The following is a 27,544-nucleotide window of genomic DNA, read 5'->3' on the forward strand; positions in this document are numbered from 1 at the left end:
CTCAGAGGTTGCCAGAAAGTACACGGTAGGTGTCTTATGCCCTTTGTACTAAACATCGGTCACCTCTTACCTTCTCTTCCTCGACAAGGAAGTGAGAATGCATTTAGTTTGCATTTCTCCCTTCTTCACTGAGGGCTCTGGGACTTGGGAGGAGGGCCTCACTCCCTGGGCCTGGGCGAGGGTGAACCAAGGCCTGTTGGGCATGCGCTCTGGCAGAGCAGCTGAGAGACGGAAGTGACTCGCCACCCCTGGGTCTCTGGGTATCTTTGTTGGACGGGAGTGGGTTGACTCCAGCTGATCTGATGTGGGTGGGAAGGACCCACATAGAAATGAGGAGCAGGGCTGCCCAAGCCCACACTGCAGAGTGCCAGCCGCTATGTTCCTCCCATCCCTGACCCCCTCGGAAGTTCCCTCTGGCCCCAGTCCGCAGTATCCTCCACTTATTACCGGGTGAGTCTCATTTTCCCACACGGAGCTGTTGGAAGATCAGGTGACCAACTCCTCCCAGTTGGCCTTGGGACTTCCCAGGTTTTAAAGTAGAAAGTCCCACATCCGGGAACCCAGGAAAACCTGGACAGTAGCTCAGGTTCCCCCGCGTCCATCTCCCTTGACCTCAGGAGACCACAGGGAGGACCTCGTGTGCACAGTCCTGTGACCATGCTCTTCTGCACTCCACCTTGGTTCCTGCTTCCCTGTCTGCCCCCTGCCCACTGGGTGAAGCAGCAGTCAGAGCTGTGGGAGAGGGTGCGCTGTCCTGGCACCTGTGGGGGCAGTGGGCACCCTACCTGGGGAGAAGACAGGCTGAGGGCTTCTGGTCCAGTTACCGGGGAGGAGAAGCTCATCTAAGGAGGAAAAAACAACAGCTGTCACACCTGGCTGCGCAGGAGTGAGGTCCAGGCCGCCACCCCTTCTGCCTCTCCCCTCAGGCTGGGACTTCTGCGTGGCTGTGCGTGTGATACACCCATGAGTCTGTGCTGTAATATCGGGCACAGGACTGGCAGACCTAGTCCTGGCTAAGCCACTTTTTAAAACAATATATTTTTATTGATTTCAGAGAGGAAGGGAGAGGGAGAGAGATAGAAACATGAATGATAAGAGTTATTGATCAGCTGCCTTTTGCACGCCCCACATTGGGGATTGAGCCTGCAACCTGGGCATGTGCCCTTGACTGGAATCAAACCTGGGACCATTCAGTCCACAGGCCCACAGGCCCACAGGCCGATGCTCTATCCACTGAGCCAAACCAGCCAGGGCTATACCACTTTTTTATATAGGACATCTTGTTCCTCTGGGCCTCAATTTCCTCATCTGTGAACTAGGAATAATAAGCCTAAAAGGCTGGGCACCACTGAGAGCTCTTTGTGAGCTGGACAAGGGGAAATAGGCAAGGTTTGTTTATCTTAGATTTGCCCCTGAGTTGGGCATCAGAGGAGGAAGGGGGGAGAGAAGGCATCTTTTCAGCTCAGAGGAGAACAATGGGCCCTCAGAGGCCGGCTGCCTCCCTCTGACCCCTGCCCCAGAGTCTCAGGGAATCACCCAGCTGGAAAGGCCCTGGCTCTCCTGCTGCAAGTTCCCAGGGGGGATGGGGGGCGGTGGAGAGCGGGACAGAGGCGAGGGGAGGAGGTACTCCGGCCAGCAGAAGCCGGGCCCCTTGACTCAGCCAGGGTCTGGGTGAGAAGATGCCCATTCAGATAGTGGATCTAGGTCCGAGGTGTTGCTCCATCCATAATGATGACATTGATTGACAGACACTGCACTACAACCCATTTAACCCTAATAAGAACGTCACGAAAGATACTGTTGTTGTCATTCCTGTTTTCCACATGGGGAAACGGAGGCTAGGAGTGGTGGCCAAGGTTACAAACTAGTCAGTGGAGGAACCAGGATTCGGGTCCAGGCATCCTGGCTCCAGTGCCCGTGACCCTAACCGCTGTACAGTACTGCCTCTTCCTGCTGCCAGCCAATGAGCGCTGCCCTTCCCCAGACCCCACCACCAGGAGGGACTGGCCCTGGGCCCGTCCCGCCCTGGGGAACTTTTCCCCTTGGCTTCCAGTGACAGGAAAAGGAGCGAGGCCGGGAGCTGTGAGCAAGAACCCGGGGACGAACAGCCCCATCCCGGGTACCAGCCTGAGAATGCTGCCCAGCTTATCAGGGCCCCTTCCAGAGGCCCGAGTTCTTCTCGTCCTGACGCCTTCAGAACGGAGTGGTTGGGGTGGCCCTGAGACTGGGTGTGGGGGTGGCAGGCAGTCTCTGGGACCCAGGACCCTCTCCTTCCCCCAGAGGCCTCTGCAGGACCTCAACCCAGTGGGGTCCTGTCACTGAGCACAGGCCTGGTGGGGCTCTGTGGCTGTGCTCTGACCCAAATTTCCAGCCCCTCTCGTCCCATTTCAGTCTCATCCTGGACAAAAGTTCCTCTGTGAGAGGCAAGGTTTTGGGGTCAGTGCTCCCTGCTGGCCACCTTCAGTTAGAAAAAGGGCTGGGGCAGCCCTAGCTGGTTTGGCTCAGTGACTAGAGCATCAGCCTGCAGACTGAAGGGTCTCAGGTTCAATTCTGGTCAAGGGCACATGCCTGCGTTGCGGGCTTGATCCCCAGTAGGGGGCGTGCAGGAGGCAGCCAATCACTGATTCTCTCTCATCATTGATGTTTCTAGCTTTCTCTCACTTCTTCTCTGAAATCAATAAAATATATTTAATCAATCAATCAATAACTAAAAAGGAAAGAAAGAAAGAAAGAAAGAAAGAAGAAAAGAAAGAAAGAAAGAAAGAAAGAAAGAAAGAAAGAAAGAAAGAAAGAAAGAAAGAAAGGCTGGGGCTGAGCAGGCCCTTCCCACGAGCCCCCAGCACACCCTGTGGTGGCCTTTCCTTCCCTTACAAAGCCTCTGGTCAGAGTGATCCCATCCTGCAGCCCAGCCCCAGCCCCAGCAGCTCACCTTGCAGCAGCGCGCTCCACACCTTGCTAGGTGCTCTCCTTCTGTGGCCAGAGCAGGGAGGACAAGCGGTCTGGTCGCAGATAAAGGAGCCAAGCAGGAAGCCCTGAGGGCCTGTTCTGAGCATCACAGGCTAGGCCAGTCTGGTGGCAGGCTAGGCCAGTCTTCTTGCTCCCGGCAGCCTTTGGGGGCAGGTGGCAGCCAGATACCATGAGGCTAGGGTTTGGAGTGGGTAACTGGTACCCTCACGCACCTTCTCCTCCCTCCTCCTGGTCTTCAGCCCTCACCCCATACTTGCTTGTGCCAGCCCTGCCCCTTGTGCCTTTTCTCGGAAGGGGTCCTTCTCCCTCACTGGCCTCCCCAGGGTACTCAAATGCCACATCCACCATATGCCACATCATACAATGTAGTTCTCTCTACTAGTATATGTAATATAGTTCTCATCATATAACTGAGTTCTCTATTCAGCCTTAATAGGGCAAATAATTCTAAATTAAAAAATTTTCAGACTACAGAAAAAATAACTCCCTAATTTAAGGGATCTAGTATAATCTCAAATACGCACCTCGGATTAACACAGTTTCAAAAAACCCTACATATCAATCTCACTCATAAAAGATACATTCTAGGTCAGAATGGCTATCATCAACAAATCAACCAACGACAAGTGCTGGTGAGGATGTGGAGAAAAAAGGAACACTCATGCACTGCTGGTGGGAATGCAGACTGGTGCAGCCACTGTGGAAAACAGTAAAGAGTTTCCTCAAAAAATTAAAAATGGAACCATTTGACCCAGTAACCCCACTTCTAGGAATAGATCCCAAGAAATTAGAAACACCACTCAGAAAGGATATATGCACCCCTATGTTCATAGCAGCACAATTTACAATAGCTAAGATTTGGAAACAAAATAGTAAAAATGCCCATCAGCAGATGAGTGGATTAAAAAACTGTGGTACATCTACACAATGGAATACTATGCTGCTGTAAGGTGGGAATGGCTGGGGAGAGGTCAATGGAGGGAAAGGAGACATACGTAATACTTTAATCAATAAGGAGTAAAAAAAAAAAAAGATACATTCTAAATAAAATGCCAATAAATTGTACCCAAAAGTATGCCAAAAGAATAATAATACTTTTGACCAAATAATACTTTGTCCATGAGTTGTTTGGAAATGCTATTAGTATTTTAAAAGACACCATATTGCCCGGCTGGCGTGGCTCAGTGGTTGAGCAACGACCTATGAACCAGGAGGTCATGGTTCAATTCCCAGCCAGAGCACATGCCTGGGTTCTGGGCTCGATCTCCAGTGTGGGGAGTGTAGGAGGCAGCTGATCCATGATCCTCTCTCAACACTGATGCTTCTATCTCCCTCTCCCTCTCTGAAATCAATAAAAAATATATTTAAACATTTTTAAAAATAATAAAGGCACCATATCAAAATGTTTATTATTCGGTGATAAAGTGCTATCTTTTAAACACTGGATTTTCTCATTCTGGAACAAAAATCTACATTTACTTGAGTTTTTAATACCTTTCAATAATATTTCCTATTTCCCATAAACGTATTCTACATCTTTTGTTCAGTATATACGTTTCTGCCTTTTATCAAGTTGCTATTTATCTCTTCTCATTTTGCTAAGTGTTATCTTTTAAATGAGGCACAGAGTAAAGAGGCCAAAGAACGCCAAGGATTGCTGGACGCCACCAGAAACTAGCAGGAGGCAAGGACGGGATTTACCCGGTTGCAGAGGAAGCGTGATCCTGCCAACACCTTCTTTTCGGATTTCTAGCCTCCAGACCTGTGGGAGAACAAGTATCTGTTGTTTAGGCCACCCAGCTTGTGACACTTCCTCATGGCAGCCTTAGGAAACTAAAACAAGGACTATGATGTTTCTAATCGGTCTGCCTGGCCCCACAGTGGAGTGGACGGCTACGTAGGTGCTATGTGAAACCAGACAACCAGTGGGTCCGGGCTGCCTGTCACTTCGTGAGCCAATGAAGCAGAGACAGGGTTAAATCAAATACGAGTGTTTATTCTAATACTGCTGGCAGTGTGGGAGAGCAGCAGGTCATCCACAAAAATCTGCTTGCCTCTCTCTGTAAGCCAGCTGCTGATATGGGGGAGAAGAACAAAGATTACATGGGAAAGTAGGCACCGTATAAACATGACAGGTTACAAGTCATGTGGGCTGGGGGGTGGGGGTCACAGAGGGCAGGTGTGTGTGGCCGCCCTGGGACCAGATTACAGGCAAAAGGGACTGATGCCTCTGGGGCTAGAATGTTTCAGCCCAGGGGCTGTATATCGTTCCATAATGACAGGCAGTTCCCAGGACAGGAGGATAGACTGCATTCCCATGTCAGCTCCCATGTCCCAGGGCGTACAACTCCCACCCAAGTTAGACTGTGCTTTTTGAAATCAGAACAGAACCATCACAGTTAACAGAGCATGATTAATATTTATTTTATTTTTTATAACTAACTAGAGGCCCGGTGCACAAAATTTGTGTACTTGGTTGGGGGGGGGGGGGTCCCCTCAGCCCTGCGCCTCGGGAGGCATCAGTTGGACGCCTTTAGTGCTGCCACGGAGGCAGGAGGCTCCAGCCACTGCCTCACCAGCCCATGAGCCTGGCTTCTGGCTGAGCGGAGCTCCCCTGTGGGAGCACAGGGACCACCAGGGGGCAGCTCCTGCAATGAGCATCTGCCCCCTGGTGGTCAGTGCGCATCAGAGCCACTGGTGGTTCCTGTTCCATCAATTTGCATATTAGCCTTTTATGATATAGGAAGGAGGATAGCTAGTCCCCAATATTATGTATATTTCTGCCCTTAACATACTAGTCCCTCCCTTGGCAAAGGGAGGAGTGAGCTGCCAGCAGTAAGAGTCCAGAATAACCTGGCGCTTAGGGCGCCTGCTGACAGGATTGCACAGCCAATGGTCAGTAAGAGATGGGCTTTCTTTTTTTTGTTTAATCCTCACCCGAGGGGTTGGGGGAAAGAAAGAGAGAGAGAAACATCCACCTGAGACACATCTTATTGGTTGCCTCCCACACGCACCCCAACCAGGGTATGGAACCTGCAACCCAGGCAGGTGCCCTTGACCCGGAACCGAACCCGCGACCCCTCGGTGCGCGGGCTCACGCTCTAACCACTGAGCACACCGGCCAGTAGTGGGCATTCTTTTTTTTTTTTTTTTATTGATTTCAGAGAGGAAGAGAGGGATAGAGAGATAGAAACATCATGCCCCCCACTGGGGATCAAGCCCGCAACCCAGGCATGTGCCCTTGGCCAGAATCGAACCCGGGACCCTTCAGTCCGCAGGCCGACGCTCCATCCATTGAGCCAAACCAGCCAGCGCAGTGGTGGGCATTCTTACAGCAGCCTGTGGGGCTACACGGATACGCAAAACACAGAGAAAATAAAAGCGAGTGGTAGGCGGAGCTAAGCACGAAACGGGCCGCTGAGGGGAGGTCGCCCCCAGAGGAGGAGGGAGTTTTGAGGCGATGGAGCCTCCAAGTCGCCCTGCCGGGCCCCGCTGAAGGGCTCCGGGCCCTCTCCCCACGCCTCGCACCCAGCAACATGACCTCCTGTCCGCTGTCCCTCTGCCCGAGCCCCGTAGGTGACACTGCCCGACCTCAGGAAGAGCGCTCCGCCTCACTCCGTCTAAGCCCGCGCGCCGCCTCGGTCCTCTACGTCATCACGCAGTTGCGTGGGGCGGGACTTCCTCTCCACGCCCCGGAAGCGGGGAAGGACTCTTTCCGGCGGTGAAGAAACAGGGCTTGTGATGGAGGTCAGATGCCGGAGGGCTGCCTGCATCTGTCGCGTAGAGCAAGGCCGCTCTCTGGCCACTCGGCGGGGCGGGTGACAGCGGCGTCCTCGTAGGCGGGCGGGTTTCAGGGGGTGCGGCGGGGACCCCGAGTTTAGGGGAGGGGTTGGCGACACCAGCGAGCGTCCTAACTCATCCTAACTCATGGTGCTCAGCTGTCTCGCCCTCTTCTGAGAAACGAGCCGGTAGCGGTGGTGGGGAGAGGCGTGGAAGGGAGAAGTACACAGAGTAAAGTTTAATTTTAAAAGTTCAGTAGATGAGCTTCGTGTCGGGGATACCCTGTGTCGCGTAAGGGATGTGACGGAGTGGGGGTGGGGGAGGGGGGCCGTAGGGACCCAGATGTTCTGAACCTGTGACTTCTGGAGGCATCAGCATCTGTCGCATTAATTTGGACGAGGAAGAGGAGGTCCATTCTTGGTGCCTAGGGAGCCTGTGGCTGGTTTAAGACGATGTCAGATATCTTATACCTTTCTCCATAGCGCTATTCTTACTTTTGGATAGTGCTTCTCTTGTTCTTCTTCTTCTTTTTTTAAATCTCACCGTCCCTCTCCCCCCTTAACTGGATGGAAAGGAAGAGCAAGGGTAGGAATCTTTCTCAGGGGTGGAGTGGTAGAACAGGTTTACAAAGAAGTAATGTTTATAATCAGTAAAATCCGTCTCTAAAAACCAAGTTCCTGCTTTGTTAGAAAGCACTCGGGGTGCCTGGCTGGCATGGCTTGTTGACCTTTGAACTAGGAGGTCACGGTTCGATTCCCGGTCAGGGCACATGCCCGGGTTGCGGGCTCGATCCCTAGTGTGGGGTGTGCAGGAGGCAGCTGATCCCAGATTCTCTCTCATCATTGACGTTTCTATCTCTCTCCCTCTCCTTTCCTCGCTGAAATCAATAAAACACACACACACACACACACACACATATATATATATATATATATATATATATATATATATATATATATATTTTTTTTTTTTTAAAGCACACTGGAGCCCTAGCTGGTTTGGCTCAGTGGATAGAGCGTCACCCTGTGGATTGAAGGGTCCCTGGTTCGATTTCAATCACGGGCACTTGCCTGGGTTGTGGACTCGATCCCCAGTAGAGGGCGTGCAGGAGGCAGCCCATCAATAATTCTCATCATTGATGTTTCTAGCTCTCTCTCCCTTTCCCTTCCTCTCTGAAATCAATAATACATATATTAAAAAGCACACTGGGGAAACCTCAATTTTGTTTGGTGGATGCATTATATTTCCCGGTGGATGCATTATATTCTTGCCTCCAATCCAGTCTGTTTGAAGCTAACAGCATCTCCTACGCTCCTTTCAAAGGAGAGTCTCACATCTAGGCTTAGGAATGAGCATGAGGGGCAGCAAGATTAGAGTCCAAGTTCATACTACAAGGAAAAGATGCTGCCTGGCTGGAGTTGTCTTTCCAAATCCTAAATTCTTTATCTTGCATTTAGATTCATTAACCACTGATTGCAGGGAAGCAGGTATATATGAGAGTTCAGGTCTCTTAAGTAAGCTTGAAAAGGATAGATGGCCATTCCATTAAAATCCTAACATGCTAGGACAGTGTTTTATTTATTTATTTTTAAAATATATTTTATTGATTTTTTACAAAGAGGAAGGGAGAGGGACAGAGAGTTAGAAACATTGATGAGAGAGAAACACCGATCAGCTGCCTCCTGCACACTCCCTACTGGGGATGTGCCCGCAACCAAGGTACATGCCCTTGACCGGAATCGAACCTGGGACCCTTGAGTCTGCAGGCCGACGCTCTATCCACTGAGCCAAACCGGTTAGGGCTAGGACAGTGTTTTAAAAGCTGGACTGGGTCGTGTTCTTCTGGAGACTAAGAAAACAGAGTCCTTGAAGTCAAGCTGACTCGGCTTTCAGCCTCCTACATTAAAAGGTAGATAGAACAGGTCTTGTTTGCAAAGTAAAGTTGAGACCTACTGATCTACCAACAGCAATTATGCACTTTCCATGGTCATACTATAAATAGCAATGGTAAGTTGTAGCTTAGAAAGGGTGGAAGACGGGGGGAACCCAGGAGAATCTACTGTACTCATTGATAGGAAGAGATCAGAAATTGGAGACGTTTAAGAAAGGGGGAGAGGACCTTTCCCGTAATGTAGTATTGAGTGGGTCCAGGAAGTTTTCTGGTAGCTAAACCTCCCTGGATAGAGACCCACATGCCCATGCAGTTGCTCTGCTTCAGAAATAGTTTATTGGATGTGTATGAGTGATTACATACCATTTGAACCTGCAGGAAGTCATTATTAAGCATACACTTTTCCAAATGAAAGGCAGTTTCATTATACCGGAAACGGATGTCATTTTATATGCCAAGTCTCACTAACTTTCCAATCCCACGTAGTAAGGGTGATACTTACATTCTGAGTATTCTGAATCACTAAGTCCATGTTAGTTTATACCAAGATTCTGTGCTTTTTTCCACATATTCTCTTTCCCTTTTGTTGATGGAAGCCAAAGCTTATGTTAATAACTACTCAGGAGTTATAAAGTGGTAGATTTTGATGTCTTTTATTTTAACTACCCAGTGTCAGGAATTGTGGCTACAGTGGTCTGGCATTTTTTTAATCTTTTTTTTTTTTTTTAACAGGTTGCAGGTGAACATGGCCTTGAGGTAAATCCTGTCCTTGTTGAAGTTTAGTTTCAGCAGATGATTTCTGGCATTTTAAGGAATTGGAATATTTTACAAGAAACAAAAGTTTTATTTGCTTCTGTCCTAGACTTAATTTTTCTTCTTGTAGAAGATGAGAAACAGTTTAAACAAAAATTCTTTATGGTAAATAACTATGATGCTTAAATTAAATGGATTTTAAATGTCAAAGCCACTTGTAGATGGTTTTATTCTTGGTCAAATAAAATTTTACTAACCTCTAGGTGTCAAGTTTTTATCCATTTTAACCATGTTCATATTGTTTGCGAAGTACACCATAAAGCCTACAAGAACCCTGAATTCAACCTGACCTTATCTGTGATATCCTACTTCCTACTCCATAGTTCCTGTTGCAGTAGATGAGAACATTTTTCAGTATACATATAATCTATATATATAAAAGGCTAAGCGACCGGTAGGTATGATGCGCACTGACCACCAGGGGGCAGACGCTCAATGTAGGAGCTGCCGAGCAACAGCAACTTTGCAGAGTGCCCTCTCGTACTCCAGGACCTCTCAGGGGATGTCGGAGAGCTGGTTTTGGCCTGATCCCTACAGGCCAGGCCAAGGGACCCCACCTGCTAGAGGGACCCCGCTCACTTCTCAGATGCCCTTAGCCGTGGCGCAGCCCCAGGTACGGCCAGTGGGACCACCGGCCACAGGAGGTTGGCTCCAGGGTGTGTCCGGCCCATCTCGCCCTGCCCCACTGGCCACCTTCTAATTAATTTCCTTTCAATGTGTACAAATTCATGCACTGGGCCACTAGTTAAAATTGTTGACAGTTTGAAGCATCTTTGTGCTTATATGGGCTGTACTGTGCATGTTTCAAGGTAGTGATCCAGGGCAGGTGTGTGTGTGTGTGTGTAAAGGTGAATTGTTAATTCAGGAATCTGAGCTGCTGTTTATAACAAGAGGCAGAGTTGAGACAGGAGATGAGAGGTGTTCATTGTGTCCGACTTTGAGCGTGCTAGAAAACACAAATGTTTTAGAGTGAAAGATTTTTAAGTTAACACAAAATATTAAGTGATGAGGTGAGGGACTGTCGTTCAGAGAGGCATCCATGGGGCACTAAATTGCTTCTGAGAATTGCTTCACAGAAAGAATCATCTACTCTGCATCTTGACCCGTAAGCTTGAAAATGCTGTGTGTGCAAAGCTTTCAGTGGCAACTGGAAACCAGAACTGGAGAGCCAGGAGTGCAGCCAGTGGGGCCGGGCACTGAGGTCAGAGAGCGGCATGAGAGCAGCGAGGCAGAGTGCCCCAGAGCCGCTGGCTGGGGACCACTCTGCCCCCAGGCTCAGCTTTGCCCGTTGGGCTGATGTTCTCTTTTAAGAACATTTGCTGTACGCCATACACGGCTGTGCACTCTCACATTTGTCATGAAACCTCCCAATCCTCTGAGACAAGAATGTATTATTATTTTTTTTGTTTAAAGGGAAACAGATGCTCTGGAAGAATAAGTGACTTTTCTAGGGTTCGAAAGCAAAGGAGCTACAAAGTAGCAGTCACACCTAGGCCTTGATTTCCAATCTGGTTCTCTTTACATTAAGGGACACTCCCAGAATTAGTTACAACCACTCTATTTTTTACAGGGATGCACAAATTGGTGAAGCTGACAACTAAAAGCAATCTATTCCCCCACCCCAATAACACAGTGAAAGCAGCACATTCATGTGCAGGTGTCTGTGATACAAGAGGTCATTTCACGATTAGAATGGGGTAAGTGCTATGAAGGAGGAGCAGGGTGTTATAAAGAATGTAAGTTTGCATGGCTGGTGTGGCTCTGGTTGAGCGTCGACCTATGAATCAGGAGGATACAGTTCGATTCCTGGTCAGGGCCCATGCCTGGGTTGCGGGCTCGATCCCCAGTAGGGGTCATACAGGAGGCAGCTGATCAATGATTCTCTCATCATTGATGTTTCTATCTATCTCTCCCTCTCCCTTCCTCTCTGAAATCAATAAAAATATATATATATATTTTAAAAAATAGCCCTGGCCGGTTTGGCTCAATGGATAGAGTGTTGGCCTGCAGAATGAAGAGTCCCAGGTCCGATTCCAGTCAAGGGCACATGCCCGGTTGCAGGCTCGATCCCCAGTAGGGGGCATGCAGGAGGCAGCTGATCAATGATTCATCGATGTTTCTCTCCCTCTTCCTCTCCCTTCCTCTCTGAATAAAAAAATATATTAAAAAATAAAAAAATAAGGAAATAAAGAGTGTAGTTTGGAGAAACTGCATCACAGTGCTAACTACTGGGAAAACAGGAGAGGACACACGGCTTCCAGTTCTCCGTGGACACTTGCCTTCTCAGGTCTGTTCTTGGCTAATGAAATGTCACGAGTGAGCTGGGGATGCTGTAGCCCCTGACACTCCTGCATCTCTCCCCCAAACCCCCAAGCTCTGTAGCCCTTAGAGACTCAGATACTTTGCATGAACACAGACCAACACAAGTTGACAAGCTAAAGAACTGCTGAGTTTATTTAGTCTGAGCCCTCACTTTACAGCCAGGCCTGGTCATGACTAATAGCATCACACAGGTCACAGGGCAAAACCCAGGTCAGGGAAGCGCGTGCCAGCACACCAGGCTGCCAGGTAACAACACGAGTCCAAGCTGTGCTGCTGGGTGCATGGTGCTTGACTGCTGAGGCGGGAGTGGCTGAGGGAGGGTGGGTACAGAAGACAGAGAGCAGGGCACCAGCATGGTCTAGTAGAAAGAGACGTGCTTTGGCACTGAAATGCCGTTGTGTATCTTCAGACACCCAGGCTTTTCCAAAGAAAAACAGGGATGCACAAACTGGTGAAGCTGACAACTAAATGTGTATAGATGCTGAGAAATGTCCACGTTGAAAAATGATAATTTTGAGTTTTCATAGTCTAACAGAATGCCAATCTTCTTTGGGGAAACTGTGATTCTTATATCTGGAGTCATCTTGTTGTGCAGAAATTCATACTTATGTCTAAAATACATAACACATTTTCAGAAATTCTGTAGGTGGGTTGTTTTCAGAACATTTTATACAGCTTTGTTTAAATACTCCTATGATTATGTTTTATTTTTTTATTAAAGACTACCAAGGTAACAAGCCATTTCTACAACTATTCTATCTTTTCTAAAATTAGTTCTAAGTAACATACATTTTAAACTTTGTTTTTGAGCTACCTCTTAACCTAAGAAACTTACGTACAGTATTATAAGCTCACATTGCACCCACATTTGTACAGATATAGCACATGTTTTAAACTGTTGGGTTTTGAGGTTCAAACTCCTTTGTAATAAGGAGATTGGAAACAGGGAATGTCGTGGCCTTTGGTACACTCTGCACAAGTGCTCTAAGGCACCCAATTCTAAAACTCAAACAGAGGGCATCCGGGGGCCTGTCACCGGTCAGTGTGACACGGCTCCAGCCGTATCCTATGTGCTTTGAAACCGGCTGAAACCAAGACCAGCCACAGGGATCCCCTAGCCCTGCCACCCGCAGACGTCTGAAGAGCTCTGTGTGCCAACATGCTGGTCCACGCAACTGGCAGGAACACTGAGAATACAACCCAGACGTGTCAGAGGGCTGGCAGCGAGCCCTGAAATGTCTAAGGCTGTTTTATAACACGCACTGTAGGCCTTACTCCGTGTGGGAAAACCTCTCCCTCTATTCGTTCAAAAGCCAATGCCGGTCTCGGGTACCCAGAATGCTTTACCTTGGTGACGCCCACGTGTGCCTCATGCACCAGGACAGGCAGTTAGCGCCCAGGTCTTCCTGCTTAGGGACGTCTTCAAAGGCCACACCCACCGTGTAGTCCGACCGCTCGTCCACCTCCACCTCCCAGTAGTGGCGCCCTCGGACCGGAATCAGGTTTCCCATGACCGCGACGCACCTGGTTTAGAAAGTGGAAATACTTGTGATTGAGGTGACCAGGCCTGGCTGTGCAGGTGAGTGGCACTGACTGCTGAGTCAGCCAGCAGGTGGTCTATACGAGTGCAGGCCGTGTGAGCACCTCCCCTGTAAGGTGGCACACCCTGAGCTCTCCAGGCTCGCCTGACTGATGCTAGAGGTGGTTTCTTCCTCCCACGGCGGCCTGGCAGCGTGACCCCCGTGCCAGGGCTTGGTGGGCTGCCTCCTCCAGGTCCCGCAGCCTAGGGCAGGACCTCAGAGGCCACGACAGGTCCCTTCTGCCCCCACCAGCCTCTCCTCACCACCAGGCCCCTGGCCCCTATTTCTGGGATTTCTTTCCCCCTTCAAAGCTGCATCTGTCTTAATCCGATTTTACTGAATAACAGCGTATATTAGGGAGGTACACAGAACACTCTAGTGAGCGGTGGAAACGAGACCTACCTCGTAAAGCGGGTGCTGCTGGGGGGCGGCTCCCTTGTGGGGGTCTTCCTCTCGCTCCGGACAGCTGTCAGCCCGTCTTCAGAAATCGTCAGCCAGGGATGGCAGGTGTGCTCGTTCAGGCGGAAGTAGCTGCCTGTAGGGGAGCAAACCCAGGTGGGTATCAGCAGCCAGTCACTCCTTTCTCCGCATTGCCGCCACACGGGCCCAGGGAGCTCTGCACATTGCGCCCTTAGCTTCCTGAGTGTTCCCTCCGCCTGGACCTCCCGTGATAACCCTTGTGCTAGTGGGGACGGCAGAGGTGCCCGTTAGCGCAGTAGGTCGTGCGCCAGTCTCATAGTGGGGATGGCAGTGCCCAGGTATTGGGCGGTGACTCAGCTAAGCACTTGGCACGTCTCCTCCCATTCAATCCCCACAATTACCCTTCAAAACAGGTGTTACTTCCATTTGTAGATATGAAAACTGAGGCAAAGGCGGTTAAGAAATCAGCTGGCAGATGCTGGTACTCAAGGTTGACCCCCGAGCCCCTCGGATTCCGGAGGATGCTGGGTGTGGACGGGCATCTCTCACCCACAGGGAGACAGGAATTGGGGGCACTTTTAATGATCAGTTGGACAAAGGTCAGCAAAATTCAACACCCAACTTTCAAATACAACAGCGGGGTTCCGTATAGCCACCCCCAAGTCAAAGCGAAAACGAAGCTCATCAAGAAGGGGTACAGAATAGATTTCATAAAAAACTATTTAGTACACACATCCATTACTTAGGGACATCCTGTCCATCTGCCGTGCCTGCGCTGCTGTGGCTCTGGGTGCCGAGCTCTGCACGGGGCACTGGCCGGGTGGCTCTTCCCACCCCTCCCAGAGCCAGCCCAGCTCATTCTCCATTACCGTCTCAGCCGAATTCTTTCCTTAACATCTCATCCTATCAGCTCTCATCATCTCAAACCCCAGTTCAAGCATCAGCCATGAAGCTGTCCACAGTTACTTTCACAATTCAATGCCGCTGGGAACGTTCACCTGCCATCTGAGCTGACTGGCGAGAAGCAGGCAGACGCCCTCCCAGCAGCTGACACGCACGTGGCCTCACAGCCTGCTCCCTAGCCTCAAACAAGCACCCGTGTTTTTTGCTGACTCATGTTCTTTTGAATTTTTCACAAACATATTCTTTTAGTCCATGGGCCAATGCTCTATCCAGAGCCAAACCAGCTAGGGCGACAAACATATTCTTAAAAAATTATTTGAACTCATTAATTCAGAGACAACTTTATGATCAGAGCTGGCTGTACCCTTCACTCTGCTCTCTTTTACTGCAACAGCCAGAGTTTGACATTTCAAAACAGGAACCCAGAGCAGGAAATCCAAGGGGCCCACCAAGCCAAGGAGGCCCCAGCACAACAGGAATGAAAACACGGGGCCCTGAGCCGGCACTGACACCTCTCACCTCAGGCGGCCACTTAACTTGTCTTCCCATCTACGGGAGGACTGTAAGTGGGGACTAATCGCAGACCTCTCCTCCTGGCACCGAGAAGAGGACAAAATGACCCAGTGTCCCTCAGTGACAGATCCCGGTGGAGGGAACACCGTCTCCTGAGTCCCGGCTCCCTGCTTCTGCTTCTCACAGGCACATGACCAACCGCCTGAGCTGGACCTGCTCGGGGAGGGACGGGAGGAGTGCAAAGCGCAGCACCCAGAGCCACAGCAGTGAGGGACGGCCGTGCCCAGAATGTTTCCAGTTCTGGCTGTCCCGCTGACTCAAGACTTGGACATGAGATGTGACAATTCGACGACATGATGATGGCAAGTGAGAAGGGGGAGGGGCTGGACTTGGGGATGTGGGCACCCACCAGGGCCAGAGAGGGCCTGGGAGGAGGTGGATGGCCAGGTTTAAGTGGGCCTGAGGGTGGGGAGATGCACCACAGCAAAGGGCTTCTCCTGGAATTTCATACAGACCCACCCCAGGTGGTGTTCAGGCTGAGAGACAGGAGGTGTCTGGGCCACCCAGGTCCAGTGTGACAGGCTCCAGCCCACCTGAGGGGCGTGGGGGAATCCTGGAGTTCTTGCTCAGGCAAAAACTGCTGTGTGACTCAGGCCTCAGTCTCCCACCTGTAAGGTGAGGCCGCGGGGCTCTGAGCCCCTCCCAGCCCGGCTTGCCGCGCGTTCCCGTCTGTGAGGCTGTGTTTATTTTCCCGTGAAGTCTCAGCAGCATTGGGTCTGCCATGTGGCCACTGAGGGCCCCAGAGTGTGGCGGGGGGCGTGGGGGGGAGCACAGACCTGTGGTGTGCACCGTGGCGGGCTCGCTTCTTGCGCTGGGGCCCCCCACGTTGAGGGCACGCACGTAGATCGTGTAGCTCTGCCGGGGCTGCAGCTGCACCAGGGACTCGCAGGTGGGGATGCCCACAACAGACCTGGGCAAGGAAGCAGAGCCGCATCACCGCGAGCCCACGCACCAGGCCTCTTTCTTTTTTCTTAGTCTCCGTAGAGACCGTCAAAAATTGCCAGTGCCAACTACCAAGTCGTCATGCGGGGTACTGGGAAAAGGTTTCAATTAGCAATACCCGCGCCTCGGATAAACCTCATTGGCTACGATACTGCCCCTGCGCAAAGCTCAGGCCCCCGTTTCGAACCAGGGAACCCCTGGTTCCCACACAGCCTCCCACCACGGACACCATGTTCTCCGTACACTGCACTCTAACCTGAGTCTGCCTCGTGCCGTCCTCTGCTCCCTTTTCCACCCGCAAGGTGGGTTTTAGCTCCACCTCACACTGAGCCATGTGGCTGCCTCCCAGGAGCGTCCTGGCATCCATGGTTCTCAGACCCTGACCCTCCCCTCCCTCAGGTCTCAGTTTAAACATCCGCTGGATCCTGAGGCGTTTCCCACCTCCACCCACCCATTCCTGTTTCACTATAGTCCTTTCTCATCAGAGAACATTTCATGCATTTGTTTTGTTTCTTGTCTGTCCCCCCTCTCCCCCTCCCCGGACTGCCAGCTCCTTAAGGGCAGGGCCCAGGCACCACCCAGGCCCGTATACTTGTTGAATGAATGAATGGTAAACCTTTGGGCTACAAAAGGAAACCTGAGGTTCAACTACTTATTCACTTATCGTTCGCTCATCGTTCAGCTTCAGTAAAGCATTCCTGCGACTTCTCACGAACACTAAGCACATTCTGAGGGCCACCAATTCTGACCTCCTCTGCAGACTCCTCACATTTCCTGGGCTGTGTCAGGGGCGAGACCTCTTGTGCCCCAGCAAATGCCCCTCGGGACTCACTCAGTCACGCCCGAGGCTCCCGGTGTCTCCGCCTGGATCAGCTCCACCGTGTACGAGTCCACAGGATTCAGGTTCCCAGACTCCCAGCAAATCAGCGCAGCCTCCTCACAGCTCCTCACCTCTTTGCTCTTTATAACGGGGGGAGAAGGTGCTAAACGCAAGGAAAGGGAGAGGTGAACCACCGTTCTGTTCACACCCAGTCGCCTGGTCCAGAGCACGGACAGCATCACAACCACACTTTCCACAGGACATTCAGGACAATGAAAAGCAACCCAGGTGCCGTAGACTGCGTAAATTTCAGCAAATTCATGTGCTGAAACCTCCCCAGTGTGATGGCATCTGGAGTCTTGGGGGGAGGGGTTGTCATGAGGTTGGAGGGGTTATTATAGAAGAGAACAAAAGAGCTCCTTTGTCCCTTTCCTCACGGAGGACACAGCTGCCTATGGCCAGGACGGGAACTCCCATCCCAGAGTGTGAGAGGTAAGAGTCTGGGTTTCTAAGCCGCCAGTCTGTAGTTCTGTTACAGCAGCCGGAACAGGCGCCAGCAATCCCTTTGGGTGGACAAGGACTGGAGGAGGGCTGCGAGGTTCAACCGGCCCTATGACTGAGAGCAGCAATTCCTTTTTATTTTTTAAAAAAATATATGTTTTATTGATTTTTTTATAGACAGGAAGGGAAAGGGAGAGGGATAGAGTGTTTGAAACATCGATAAGAGGAACATCGATCAGCTGCCTCCTGTACGCCCCCCACTGGGGATGTGCCCGCAACCAAGGTACAGGCCCTTGACCGGAATCGAACCCGGGACCCTTCAGTCCGCAGGCTGACGCTCTATCCACTGAGCCAAACCCGTCAGGGCGAAGCAGTGCTTTTTGACCTTTTGAGACCAACTACGAGGAAATGTCCCTGCCGTATCGGGCATGTGGATTTGGTGTATTAGATAAAAGGAGAAAAATACACAGCTACCCCCGTCCATCCAAATGAAATCAAGATCCCGCCACACCAAGGAAGCCGTGACCCCCGTGTGCCTCGAAGGAACAAGGGCTCCGGTACCTGTCATGTACACTGCGCACTCGCTGGCGGGGCTGAGACCAGCCCTGTTCTGAGCTGTGACCCGAAACTCATACTGAGTATTTGGCACAAGGTTTGCCACTGAGCAGTATGTCTCCTTGACGGTCACTGTAGACTCTGGAAAGAAAAGAAAAAAGAATTCAACCCTAAAACAGGCCATTGGTTCCTATTCATTGTGCCCTCCCTCATCACTGCTTGGTCCCTGCGCAGAACCCTCCTCTCCTTCGGCACTCAGGACCCTCCCCTGCACAAGGACCAGAGCTCTGGGCAGGAGCCTGGGGGCCGGATTCTCATCCTGGTGCCACTATAACTCATGCTGTCTCCATGGACGGCTCATTTCTCTCTGGGTCTCAGTTTCTTTATCCACAAAATGGGTGTCTCCAAGTCCCTTTCCCACATTCTCACTCTGACCCCATGCACATAGGACAATCCCTGCCAGGCTGGCCGATCCGATTCCTTCAGATGCTTAGCGGGGCCTCCTCTGTTGCCTGACCCTCTCCGCTCAGCAGGAAATGGCTTGTCTATTACAGGGGGAGGGTGCAGGGGAGGCAGCTACCCAACCCTCCACATCAGTCTGTTCCATTTCCCTGGGAAGAGGCTGGATCAAGAGCTGCCCACAGCCCTAGCCGGTGTGGCTCAGTGGATAGAGCATCAGCCTGCGGACTGAAGGGTCCTAGGTTCTATTCCGGTCAAGGGCACATGCCCGGGTTGTGGGCTCGATCACCAGTAGGGGACGTGCAGGAGGCAGCCGATCAATGATTGTCTCTCATCATTGATGTTTCTATCTCTCTCTCCCTCTCCCTTCCTCTCTGTAATTAATACAAATATTAAAAAAAAAAAAAAGAACTGCCTACAGTCGAATGGGGGTCTACAGTTTCTCCCACACAGGGCTGCTCCGAGGATAGCCAGCCACCCTCACAGGCCAGGCCCTGCTAGGACCCGCCAGCCCAGCTGGGCCTCCTCCAGCAGGGGTGTCCCACCTCCTACACCAGGGGTGGGCAAACTTTTTGACTCGAGGGCCACAATGGGCTCTTAAACTGGACCGGAGGGCCGGAACAAAAGCATGGATGGAGTGTTTGTGTGAACTAATATAAATTCAAAGTAAACATCATTACATAAAAGGGTACGGTCTTTTTTTTTTTTTAGTTTTATTTATTTCAAATGGGCTGGGTCCGGCCCTCGGGCTGTAGTTTGCCCAGGGCTGTCCTACAAACAGTGCAGTCAGAGCCTTGTCCCGAGGACAATGCTGACCCACCGTGCAGATGCCCTCCAGACACGTCAGCCTGGCCCGTGGTCCCCCAGTAAGGCCCCGACTTGCCTTTAGAGCCCTTTCTACCTGCTCACCTGCCGGCATCACAGCCTCTGGGTAGTTCCCAGATGGCTACCGCTCCAGGGCTGTGTGAGCAGATTCATCTCCTCCCCTCCCCCGACTGCCAGGAAGGCAGGGCCAGGCCTCTGGGGGGCGGAGCATCTGGAGCGTGGCTGCTCCCGGCAGAGCCTCACCTGCGTGGTCCGTCCCAGGCGAGCCGTCCCGCACTGGCTGGTAGGACAGCTGGTAGCTCTCCACGGTGTCATCAGAGTACAAGCTCCAGCAGACGCGGACCGAGGAACCCGTGGCTGAGTTGGGGGCCTGCGGGTTTATCACCGGGGCAGAAGGAGCTAGAAAAGGAGAAGGGAGGAAAACCAACACTGATGAGGGGGCCTAAGTAGATGGGGTGGGGCGGCCCCTTCAGAGGACTACCGATCCCCCCATGGGCTCCCATGGGCTCAGGAAATGGGCGAGGGAGCCCAGAGTGGACAAGGATGGGAGGCCAAACCTCCCGACCAGGAGCTGCAGGCCACAGCCAGCGTGTCCCTTCCTGCTTGGACAAACCCGCACGAGCCCGGGGCGGAGGGGTCGTGACAGGGACTCAGGCTGGCGTATGGTCTTCAAGTCCTGCCCTACATGTGGTCCTCTGCCCCTTCCATACCACCCGGAGGGGCGGGACAGCAGGACTCAGCATTGCTGTCTAAGAATGGCCCCGAGACTTATGACTGAGGGCTGGTATTCCGGTTTATGGTGGCAGAAAAACCTAGAAACATCCAACAGCTGAGAATAAAACAAACATGTTTTCAAAGATGATGTTGCAGAAAAATGTATCCCTTATCACTGAGAGAGAATATGCATCATAATTATTTTGCTAGGAAGAGCAGATTACAAAGCAGAATGACTCCATTTTTATCTTTAAAAAATCTGCGTAAAAAACACACCTAAAAGGAGATATACAATATTGTTCACAATGTTGCTGGTGTTGGTAAGGAGGGAAGGTGAGCCATCAAAAAAGCTGAATCCTAGTACTAGTCTCAGAAGTAATTACAAGTAATAGTTTTGAGAGCTACCTGGCACCATGCGACGTGCTGTACATATAGGACCTCATTTAATTCTCACCCTGTCCCCATGAGGCATTATCACACCCATTTTACAGACGAGGAAACCAAGGCTCAGAGTGGTTAGGTAAGTTGTCTAGGGTTACACAGCTAGGAAGTGGCAAGCTTGGGCTTCTTGCCCACTCCACAGGATTCCAAAGCTCATCTCGTAACCTCTATGCTGGTTACGGAAATAAAACTCAGGCTCCTTGTTTGGTGAAGGTGTTGATGAAGTGGGGCACGCTACGATGGAAACTACTTCGAGGCTTCCCTGAGCCAGGTGTTGGCACTCGGAGAGTGAGGGTGGGCACTGACCTGGGGAGGTCAGCCTCTGTTCTCACCCTTACAAGCCATGAAGACAAAAACATGAAGCTAGGGGGTGAGTAATACTTTTCTAAGTCTTCATGTTATTTCTAGCCATCCACGTTTCTACCGCAACGCTCAGGGAACCCGGACGTGCTGGGACGCCCCGCCCGGGGGAGATGAGCACCTGGGATGGTGTTGATGGAGCCCAGCAGCTGCTCCACGTCAGAGAAGTCCAAGGTCTGGTCCTCCAAGGCAGGCTGTGCGGAGATTTCCACGTCGGTTTTTGTTTCCAGGAATTTCCTGAGTCTGTTGGTATTAAAAGACATGCTAGTAAGACGGGAGAGGCATCCTCCTCAGTGTCTCTTTAGTGTGCTGGGCCACTAGTAACACATGAAGAGGGTTTTGCTGCTTTGATGGCTGACCTAGCTGGTCACCAATGGGGATGGGAGGGTCTGGTCTATGCACGAGGGGGAAGGGAAGGGGAGACACGCACCAAGCCCCAGATCTACACCCTCTGAAGACCCCTCCGGTGCTGACCCGGGAGCTCCCTCCCACACCACCCGCAGCCCCAGACATACAGACTCCCTGGGGATCCCTCTCCACAGGCCACATGCCCTCAGCTTGCCCACCGTGCAGTGGGACTCTGGGTCTTCTTATACCTGCTTCCTGGCAGTCACAGGCTTTGAGTGGCAGGGGCAGAACTGAAACCACATCTGCCTTTTGCCTGCACTCACGCTATTAACTCTTACACTATTAAGCTTTGTCGTTCATGTTGTTTTTAAGACACTGCCCCATTGAACTCCCACAAAACCACCCGTATGAGGAAGGTGGGTCCTAGACTGGGACACCCCAGGTCATGGGGGAGCCGGGGTGAACGCCTGTCTGACTCTGACTCTCTGGATCGCAGCTCCTCCAGGGGCTGCTGGCTGGGTCTCACCACACACTCCCTTCCAGCCCTGGGATTCTGAGGTTCGGTACCAGAGGGTCCCTGTCACCCCACACCGTTGTTCTGAAGCTGCCAGGGTCCAGCCCCAGCGGTCCAGGGGTTCCCAAAGGTGTGGACGGAGTCGGTGAAGAATGTTTTACACGGAGACAGCGTTCAGAACTCTCTAGCTCTCTTTAGTCTCCTGGATCTTCCTGTGCCTGGCTGAGGCCACAGAGAAAGATCCCGAGGCGAGCTGAGCCTTTATTTTATAGTCAGCGGTAAACAAGGTAGTGGTTTCCATAGTTACACTGTTCTTGTGTGTTTCACTTGTTTTTGTTCTTGCTGCACTTCCCTCAGCCCATTAGCTTCCCAGATAAGATCTAGGGGGCGTCATAAGGTCAAGCCTAAATATGCTAAGAGGACTGTGCCCTCTAAGCTGGGACTTGTTTGTGACTTTGCCAACAGGTCAGTCCGAGGTTTAACCCTACAGCGGCTCCCCACATGAAGCCAGCGCTATTATTTAACCTTAGGGGTTCACACAAAAGCTGAGACTGAGAGTAAACCACCAAAGAACAGAAGAAGAAAATACACGTGAGAACAAAAGCATTACCTGTCAGCCATAGCCACAGCATCCTAAAAAGGAGGAGAAAAGGGGACGATATAAACGTATTAAAAAACCTGGAAATTAGTAAAGAGAAAAACCCAGCCATATCCCACGCTCTAACGCAGCCCGTGCAGTTCCTCCCACACGACCTTTGCACATTAACGTTACGCAAGCACTTTCCATGCTACGAACGGTCCCTGGGCCATCGATTGGAAAGACTGCAGAGCAGTTCCCTGGATGGGAACTGCATCGGGTACATCACCGTTCTTCTACTGTTGGACATTCTGGTTGCCTCCCATTTCTCTCCGTCATAAACAGCAGGGGGAAGGACTGCCTCACGTGTCTCTCTCCCCACCTTCCGGATTATGTCTCGAGATGCAGTGGGATTGTGGGGCGAGGGTTCAGGTCTGAGCACTGAGGGCTCTAGAGGTGCCTTCCAACCAGCTTTCCAGCTCGTCACAGGGCCCTCGCCCAAGCACGGCTGGAAGGAGGCGCTGCTGGGCTTTGAGGGACCACGATGGGCTTAGTCAGCGTGGAGGTCACTCGTGACCAACAGGAAGCTCCAGAGGCCCAAGGCCCCTCCCCCACATCCCGGACACAACTGTCAGGAAGGGGACCGACTCTGACTGAGGAAATTCGCACAGCCCAGCTGCAGGGGGCGTGGCATCAGGTTTAATTAGATTTCAAGGAAATTAAGAAATGGATCTTTTTTTTTTTTTGGCACATCTGAGTTTATGAGGTAAGATTTATAATTGTTGTACTTGTGACCGCGACAGTGGAGGTGACTTTTTTATTTCTTTGTTTTGTTTTTTTAATTCTAACCTGAGGATATTTTTCCATTGACTTTTAAAAAATATATATTTTATTGATTTTTTACAGAGAGGAAGGGAGAAGGATAGAGTTAGAAACATCGATGAGAGAGAAACATCAATCAGCTGCCTCCTGCACACCCTCCACTGGGGATGTGCCCGCAACCAAGGTACACGCCCTTGACCGGAATTGGAATTGTATCCGGTCCATAGGCCAACACTCTACCCACTGAGCCAAACTAGCTTGGGCTGGAGATGACTTTTTAAAACTAGACAGCCTTCTTCCCAGAGCTCCAAGAGATGGCCAGGAAACTCAGAGCACTGCTCTGGCTCAGCCCAAGGAAGAGGAGATGGGGGGACAGCCGGGACAGGGGAACAGGGGCCCTGTGTCACCTGAGCCATGGTGGAGGGAAGGGGACAGCTGCGTGTGAGCCCACCTGGCTGCTCGAGGGTGACAACCCCCTGCCATGAACAGCCTGGAGAACCAAACGGGTGCTGACCGTAAACGTCGATTCCAACCCCTCCTGGCAGAGAGGGGCCACCGAACCCGCTCCCGCCGTAACTGTCACGTCAGCGCATTATTTCCTCTCGCTTCCGACTGACCTTTATGAAGTCCACCTTCTCCTCATGGCAGATCTCCTCTACCGTTTCCATGAGCTCCTTACAGGTGTCCAGGTTTTCTCCACAGCTGACCAGCTGTCCATACAAGGCCTCCAGCTTCTCTTTCTTTTTCTCCACTAGAGCTTGTATTTTCTCTTCGTATTTCTGAGCAAGTGTTTCCAAGATCTCGTTGTAGTGGGACTCAAAGTTCTGTTCCTGTCTTCCAAAATTCTCCTGCAGGACAGTGGGCCTCAGTCAACATTTCAGTGCAAGAGGTGTGTCAGCTAGTCATCTGGGGCATAAACACGTATCTACACAGAGATGTTTTATTTATTTTTTAGTTTTTTTTAAATATGTTTTATTGATTTTTTTACAGAGAGGAAGGGAGAGAGACAGAGAGTTAGAAACATCGATGAGAGGAACATCGATCAGCCGCCTCCTGCACACTCCCTACTGGGGATGTGCCCGCAACCAAGGTACATGCCCTTGACCGGAATCGAACCTGGGACACTTCAGTCCGCAGGCCGACGCTCTATCCACTGAACCAAACTGGTTAGGGCTACCTAGAGGTGTTTTAGTCCCACCCCGACATCTTATCTCTTGCCAGGATGCTGGGTGGATGCAGGGGGAGCTGGGACCAGGAGTCTCCAGCTAGAACCGCAGGGATAATCCTAACAAAAACACTGCTTTCTCTCCTGCAGCATTTTGCCATCCTCCTCCTCACTCTCAAACCACCCACGTTTTCCCCACCTCCCATCACCATGACAACCAACCAAGACGATTGATCATCAGTGCTGAGTCAGCCTGCCACTGGAACCTTGGACCTCAGGAAGGAGATGTTTGCCCTGGGAGATTCCCTCCTGAGCTCTCGACATCTCAGGACCCTCACCTCCACTCTTTGGTGCTTGGATTATACAAATACCAGGACCACAGATCTTCATATCAACTAGAGAAGCTTGAAGGGAAAGGGTAATAAGGGCTGTGGCCACATGGTGCTAACAGATGAGGAAAGGCAGGAAGGTGAGGGAGGGTCATGACAGTACTTATCCTGGAGCACAACGGGTGAGAAATGACCAGAGCATACCAACCCCTCGTCCCCAGGAGAGATCCGCGGCTTCTGACTGATGCCATCCTCATCAGATAACGGGACATTTCCAAAGAAGAGGATCAATCATTCAGGGGTTGTTTATTGAGCACCTACTATGTGTATAAGACTTGCTCCGATGGCAGAAGAGAGGGAAAAGCAGTAGAGGCCTCCCCGGTGCTGAATGTAAAGGGAAGAGCTGAGTCCCCTGAGGTGCAGATACGCTGATCTGAGAGTGAGCTGGCCGTTCGGAGTGGAGGGAGTTTTGTCCCTCCTACTGGACTCTTACCCTTCCCACCACCAGCCTGTGCTTATAGGGGAAGGACTTACCCCTTCTCTGTACTTTCCTTGGGGCATTAGCGCAATAGCTCTCCTCCCTTTCAAGATTAGGGGTGAAGAGGGTCTAACTTCAAAGAAATAGACCTGGGGCTTTGTTAACTCATACAAGGTGCTCCTGTTGGTTCAGCCTGAGGTGCATTAGCGAAGTAGAGCATCCACATGAAGGGAGGGAAAGAGGGAAGCCCCAGGTCCTCAGTCCTGGTCTACTCATCAGGACGGCACCACAGCTGGTATCTGTACTGCGTACCTGCGGCACACCCAGGGCTGTGTGAGTGAGTGGGGACAGACACGGAAACTTACTGATCTTATGAGAAATGGGTACCAGCTGAGAAAAGGAACACTCATCAATGACAGGATGGGGGTCTGCAAAACCTTGTCAAGGTTGGCGCATGCAAGAGTTCCGCCTTGTAGTCAAACTGGAGATAAAGAGGCAGAAGACACAGCCTCCTCACCGAGAGCTTATAGTTCTGTGGGGATGCTGCCAGGTTAATCGGTTCCATGAGGTATATGCCCAGGGGGTTGGGGGAGGGCAGGGGGCAGGGGACAGAGCGAAAGTGACACCACGTGCACTAAGAATACCAATTCTCCACTTCATACTGGACACGGCTGCTGCCCCGGATGGTGCTGGACGAAGCAGCATGTGTCTGACGGGCTCATCTGCGGGCTCTTACCTCCACCGTGATGAAAACCTCCTCCAGGTGATTGGCAAAGTTTTCCATCTCAATAATCTGCTTTTCCAGCCTGTACATGTTTTTGTGAATTTCATCCTATCAAACAGAGGACCGCAAGACGTCAATGCTACATCCTTCCTCCCCTTTCACGGAAGGCACGTGAGAGTTACTCCCGGCCTGATTACTTGAGCAGATGCAATGGAAAGAGAAAGAAGAACTAGCGAGAGCCGCTTACCTTGGCGCTTTCCAGGGCTTTACTGAGGGGGGTCACCTCGTGCTCTTTGTGCTCATCCAGAACCTTCTCCAACGCTCTTATTGGAGTTTTGCAAGTGACACAGAAGACGTCAGGAGCTTCCTCCTCGTCCTCCTCCTCTGGGATGACATAGCACTCGTACTCCTCGCTGGCCCGGCCGTGTGTGTACCTGTAGGCCTCCCGCAGGTCCTGGCACTGGCTCTCAGAGCCCCACCCTCCGAAGCTCAGGTCTTCAGCCTCTGCTGCCTCTCCAGTAAGTCTCCAGTCTCTCTGCTCCACGGCTGGTTCTCTCCCCGCCACCATGTAAGCAGGATATTCCGAAACCTCTATCCTGGGCATGTTTTCGTTAACAAACTCGTCCCCTAATTCATCATCATCTTCGAGTCCATATAAATGGACAAGTTCATCCACTTCCTCTTCGAGGTCTCTCTGAGACATAGCTCTTGCGGCCCCTCTTGGCTCAGTGGTCATTTCAGCTCGGATGACTTCTCAGCCGACTGTGTTCTTCCGGGAAGGTCTACAGTCTGTCTCCAGAGTCATAGGGACCTGGGGGATACTAGCGGAAGTGTCTGGGGCAGAAGACCTGTCCCCTTCTGGCCTCTCTCTGGCTTTCTCCACCGTTGCCCTGGCAGCCCTGGGCAGCACCTCTGCACGACAAGGATCCTTCCTGGACCGTGAGCAGTGGATACCCTGGGTCCTAGAACACAGAGAAAAGGAAAACACTCGTTTCTGAGAGGATCAATGCAGGAGGTGGTCATCAGATCGGGCTCACCTCATTCACAATTTTTAAAAATCTTCTGAACAGCTCAGTTGTGGGTTTACTTTGAACCATCTGTAAAGAAGGGTGTGCTTTCTCCTGGAGGATTTTTGAATAATGTACATGTTGTAAGGGTGTGCACAAGCAAAAAATATTTGAAGACCCTTGATCCATGCACACAGAAAGAATGACCCTTTTGTTTAGAGAAGCGGGCTTTTAGCCCTAACAGGTTTGGCTCAGTGGATAGAGCGTCGGCCTGTGGACTGAAGGGTCCCAGGTTCGATTCCGGTCAAGGGCATGAGAGAATATTTGGGCACATCCCCAGTGGGGGGTGGGCGGGAGGCAGCTGATCGATGTTTCTCTCTCATCGATGTTTCTAACTCCCTGTCCCTCTCCCTTCCTCTCTGTAAAAAAATCAATAAAATATATTAAAAAAGAGAGAGAAGCAGGCTTTTTCCTATTTAACTGAATGTCACAAACAGGTACAGCTGATGTGCAGATAGTGGCTTAAATTTCCATCCACCATACTTGTTGTACTATGGTAACTAACCTGCACAAATATTTTATCAACAACATATTCCTACATAAAACTAGGAATTATATGAGCTATTTATCTTATTCCCTAATATTTTTTTAAATTTGATTTTATTGAAATATAATTTTTTAAAAAATATATATTTTATTGATTTTTTACAGAGA

At 51.0% G+C, this 27,544-nt stretch overlaps 1 protein-coding gene and 2 non-coding genes across 3 annotated transcripts; 1 reads left to right on the forward strand and 2 right to left on the reverse strand.

Moving 5' to 3' along the window:
• Positions 1 to 8,589: 8,589 nt before the first annotated feature.
• On the forward strand, positions 8,590 to 8,716 carry LOC139001258 (small Cajal body-specific RNA 15). The gene has a single exon (XR_011469927.1). It is a non-coding gene; the product is annotated as a small Cajal body-specific RNA 15 (non-coding RNA).
• A 3,149-nt stretch (positions 8,717 to 11,865) lies between these two features.
• Positions 11,866 to 26,781, reverse strand: LOC139001256 (fibronectin type III and SPRY domain-containing protein 2-like). Its single transcript, XM_070402968.1, has 12 exons — positions 26,071 to 26,781; positions 25,836 to 25,931; positions 23,745 to 23,975; positions 22,339 to 22,361; positions 20,988 to 21,109; positions 19,595 to 19,750; positions 18,074 to 18,208; positions 17,024 to 17,174; positions 16,026 to 16,159; positions 13,756 to 13,888; positions 13,121 to 13,297; positions 11,866 to 12,384 (listed from the first exon to the last, which is right to left on the reverse strand). The coding sequence occupies exons 1-12, from the start codon at positions 26,557 to 26,559 to the stop codon at positions 12,132 to 12,134; spliced, it is 2,100 nt and encodes a 699-aa protein (XP_070259069.1). The 5' UTR covers positions 26,560 to 26,781; the 3' UTR covers positions 11,866 to 12,131.
• LOC139001257 (U4 spliceosomal RNA) lies at positions 16,225 to 16,360 on the reverse strand. The gene has a single exon (XR_011469926.1). It is a non-coding gene; the product is annotated as a U4 spliceosomal RNA (small nuclear RNA).
• Positions 26,782 to 27,544: the final 763 nt, after the last annotated feature.

The sequence above is a fragment of the Myotis yumanensis genome, unplaced genomic scaffold, assembly GCF_028538775.1.
Source record: "Myotis yumanensis isolate MYYU_CA2020_CCGP unplaced genomic scaffold, mMyoYum1.0.hap1 SCAF_253, whole genome shotgun sequence".
In the NCBI taxonomy this organism is placed as follows: Eukaryota; Metazoa; Chordata; class Mammalia; order Chiroptera; family Vespertilionidae; genus Myotis; species Myotis yumanensis.

What these genes read in the sequence shown, in the direction of transcription:
- LOC139001256 (XM_070402968.1), bottom strand. Translation starts at nt 26,559, where the DNA reads ATGACCACTGAGCCAAGAGGGGCCGCAAGAGCTATGTCTCAGAGAGAC. An exon ending in CGCCACGGTGCACACCACAG is followed by an intron (nt 13,889 to 16,025) that starts GTCTGTGCTCCC and finishes GCTCCCCTACAG; the next exon opens with GCAGCTACTTCCGCCTGAAC. An exon ending in AGCAGCACCCGCTTTACGAG is followed by an intron (nt 13,298 to 13,755) that starts GTAGGTCTCGTT and finishes TTTCTAAACCAG; the next exon opens with GTGCGTCGCGGTCATGGGAA.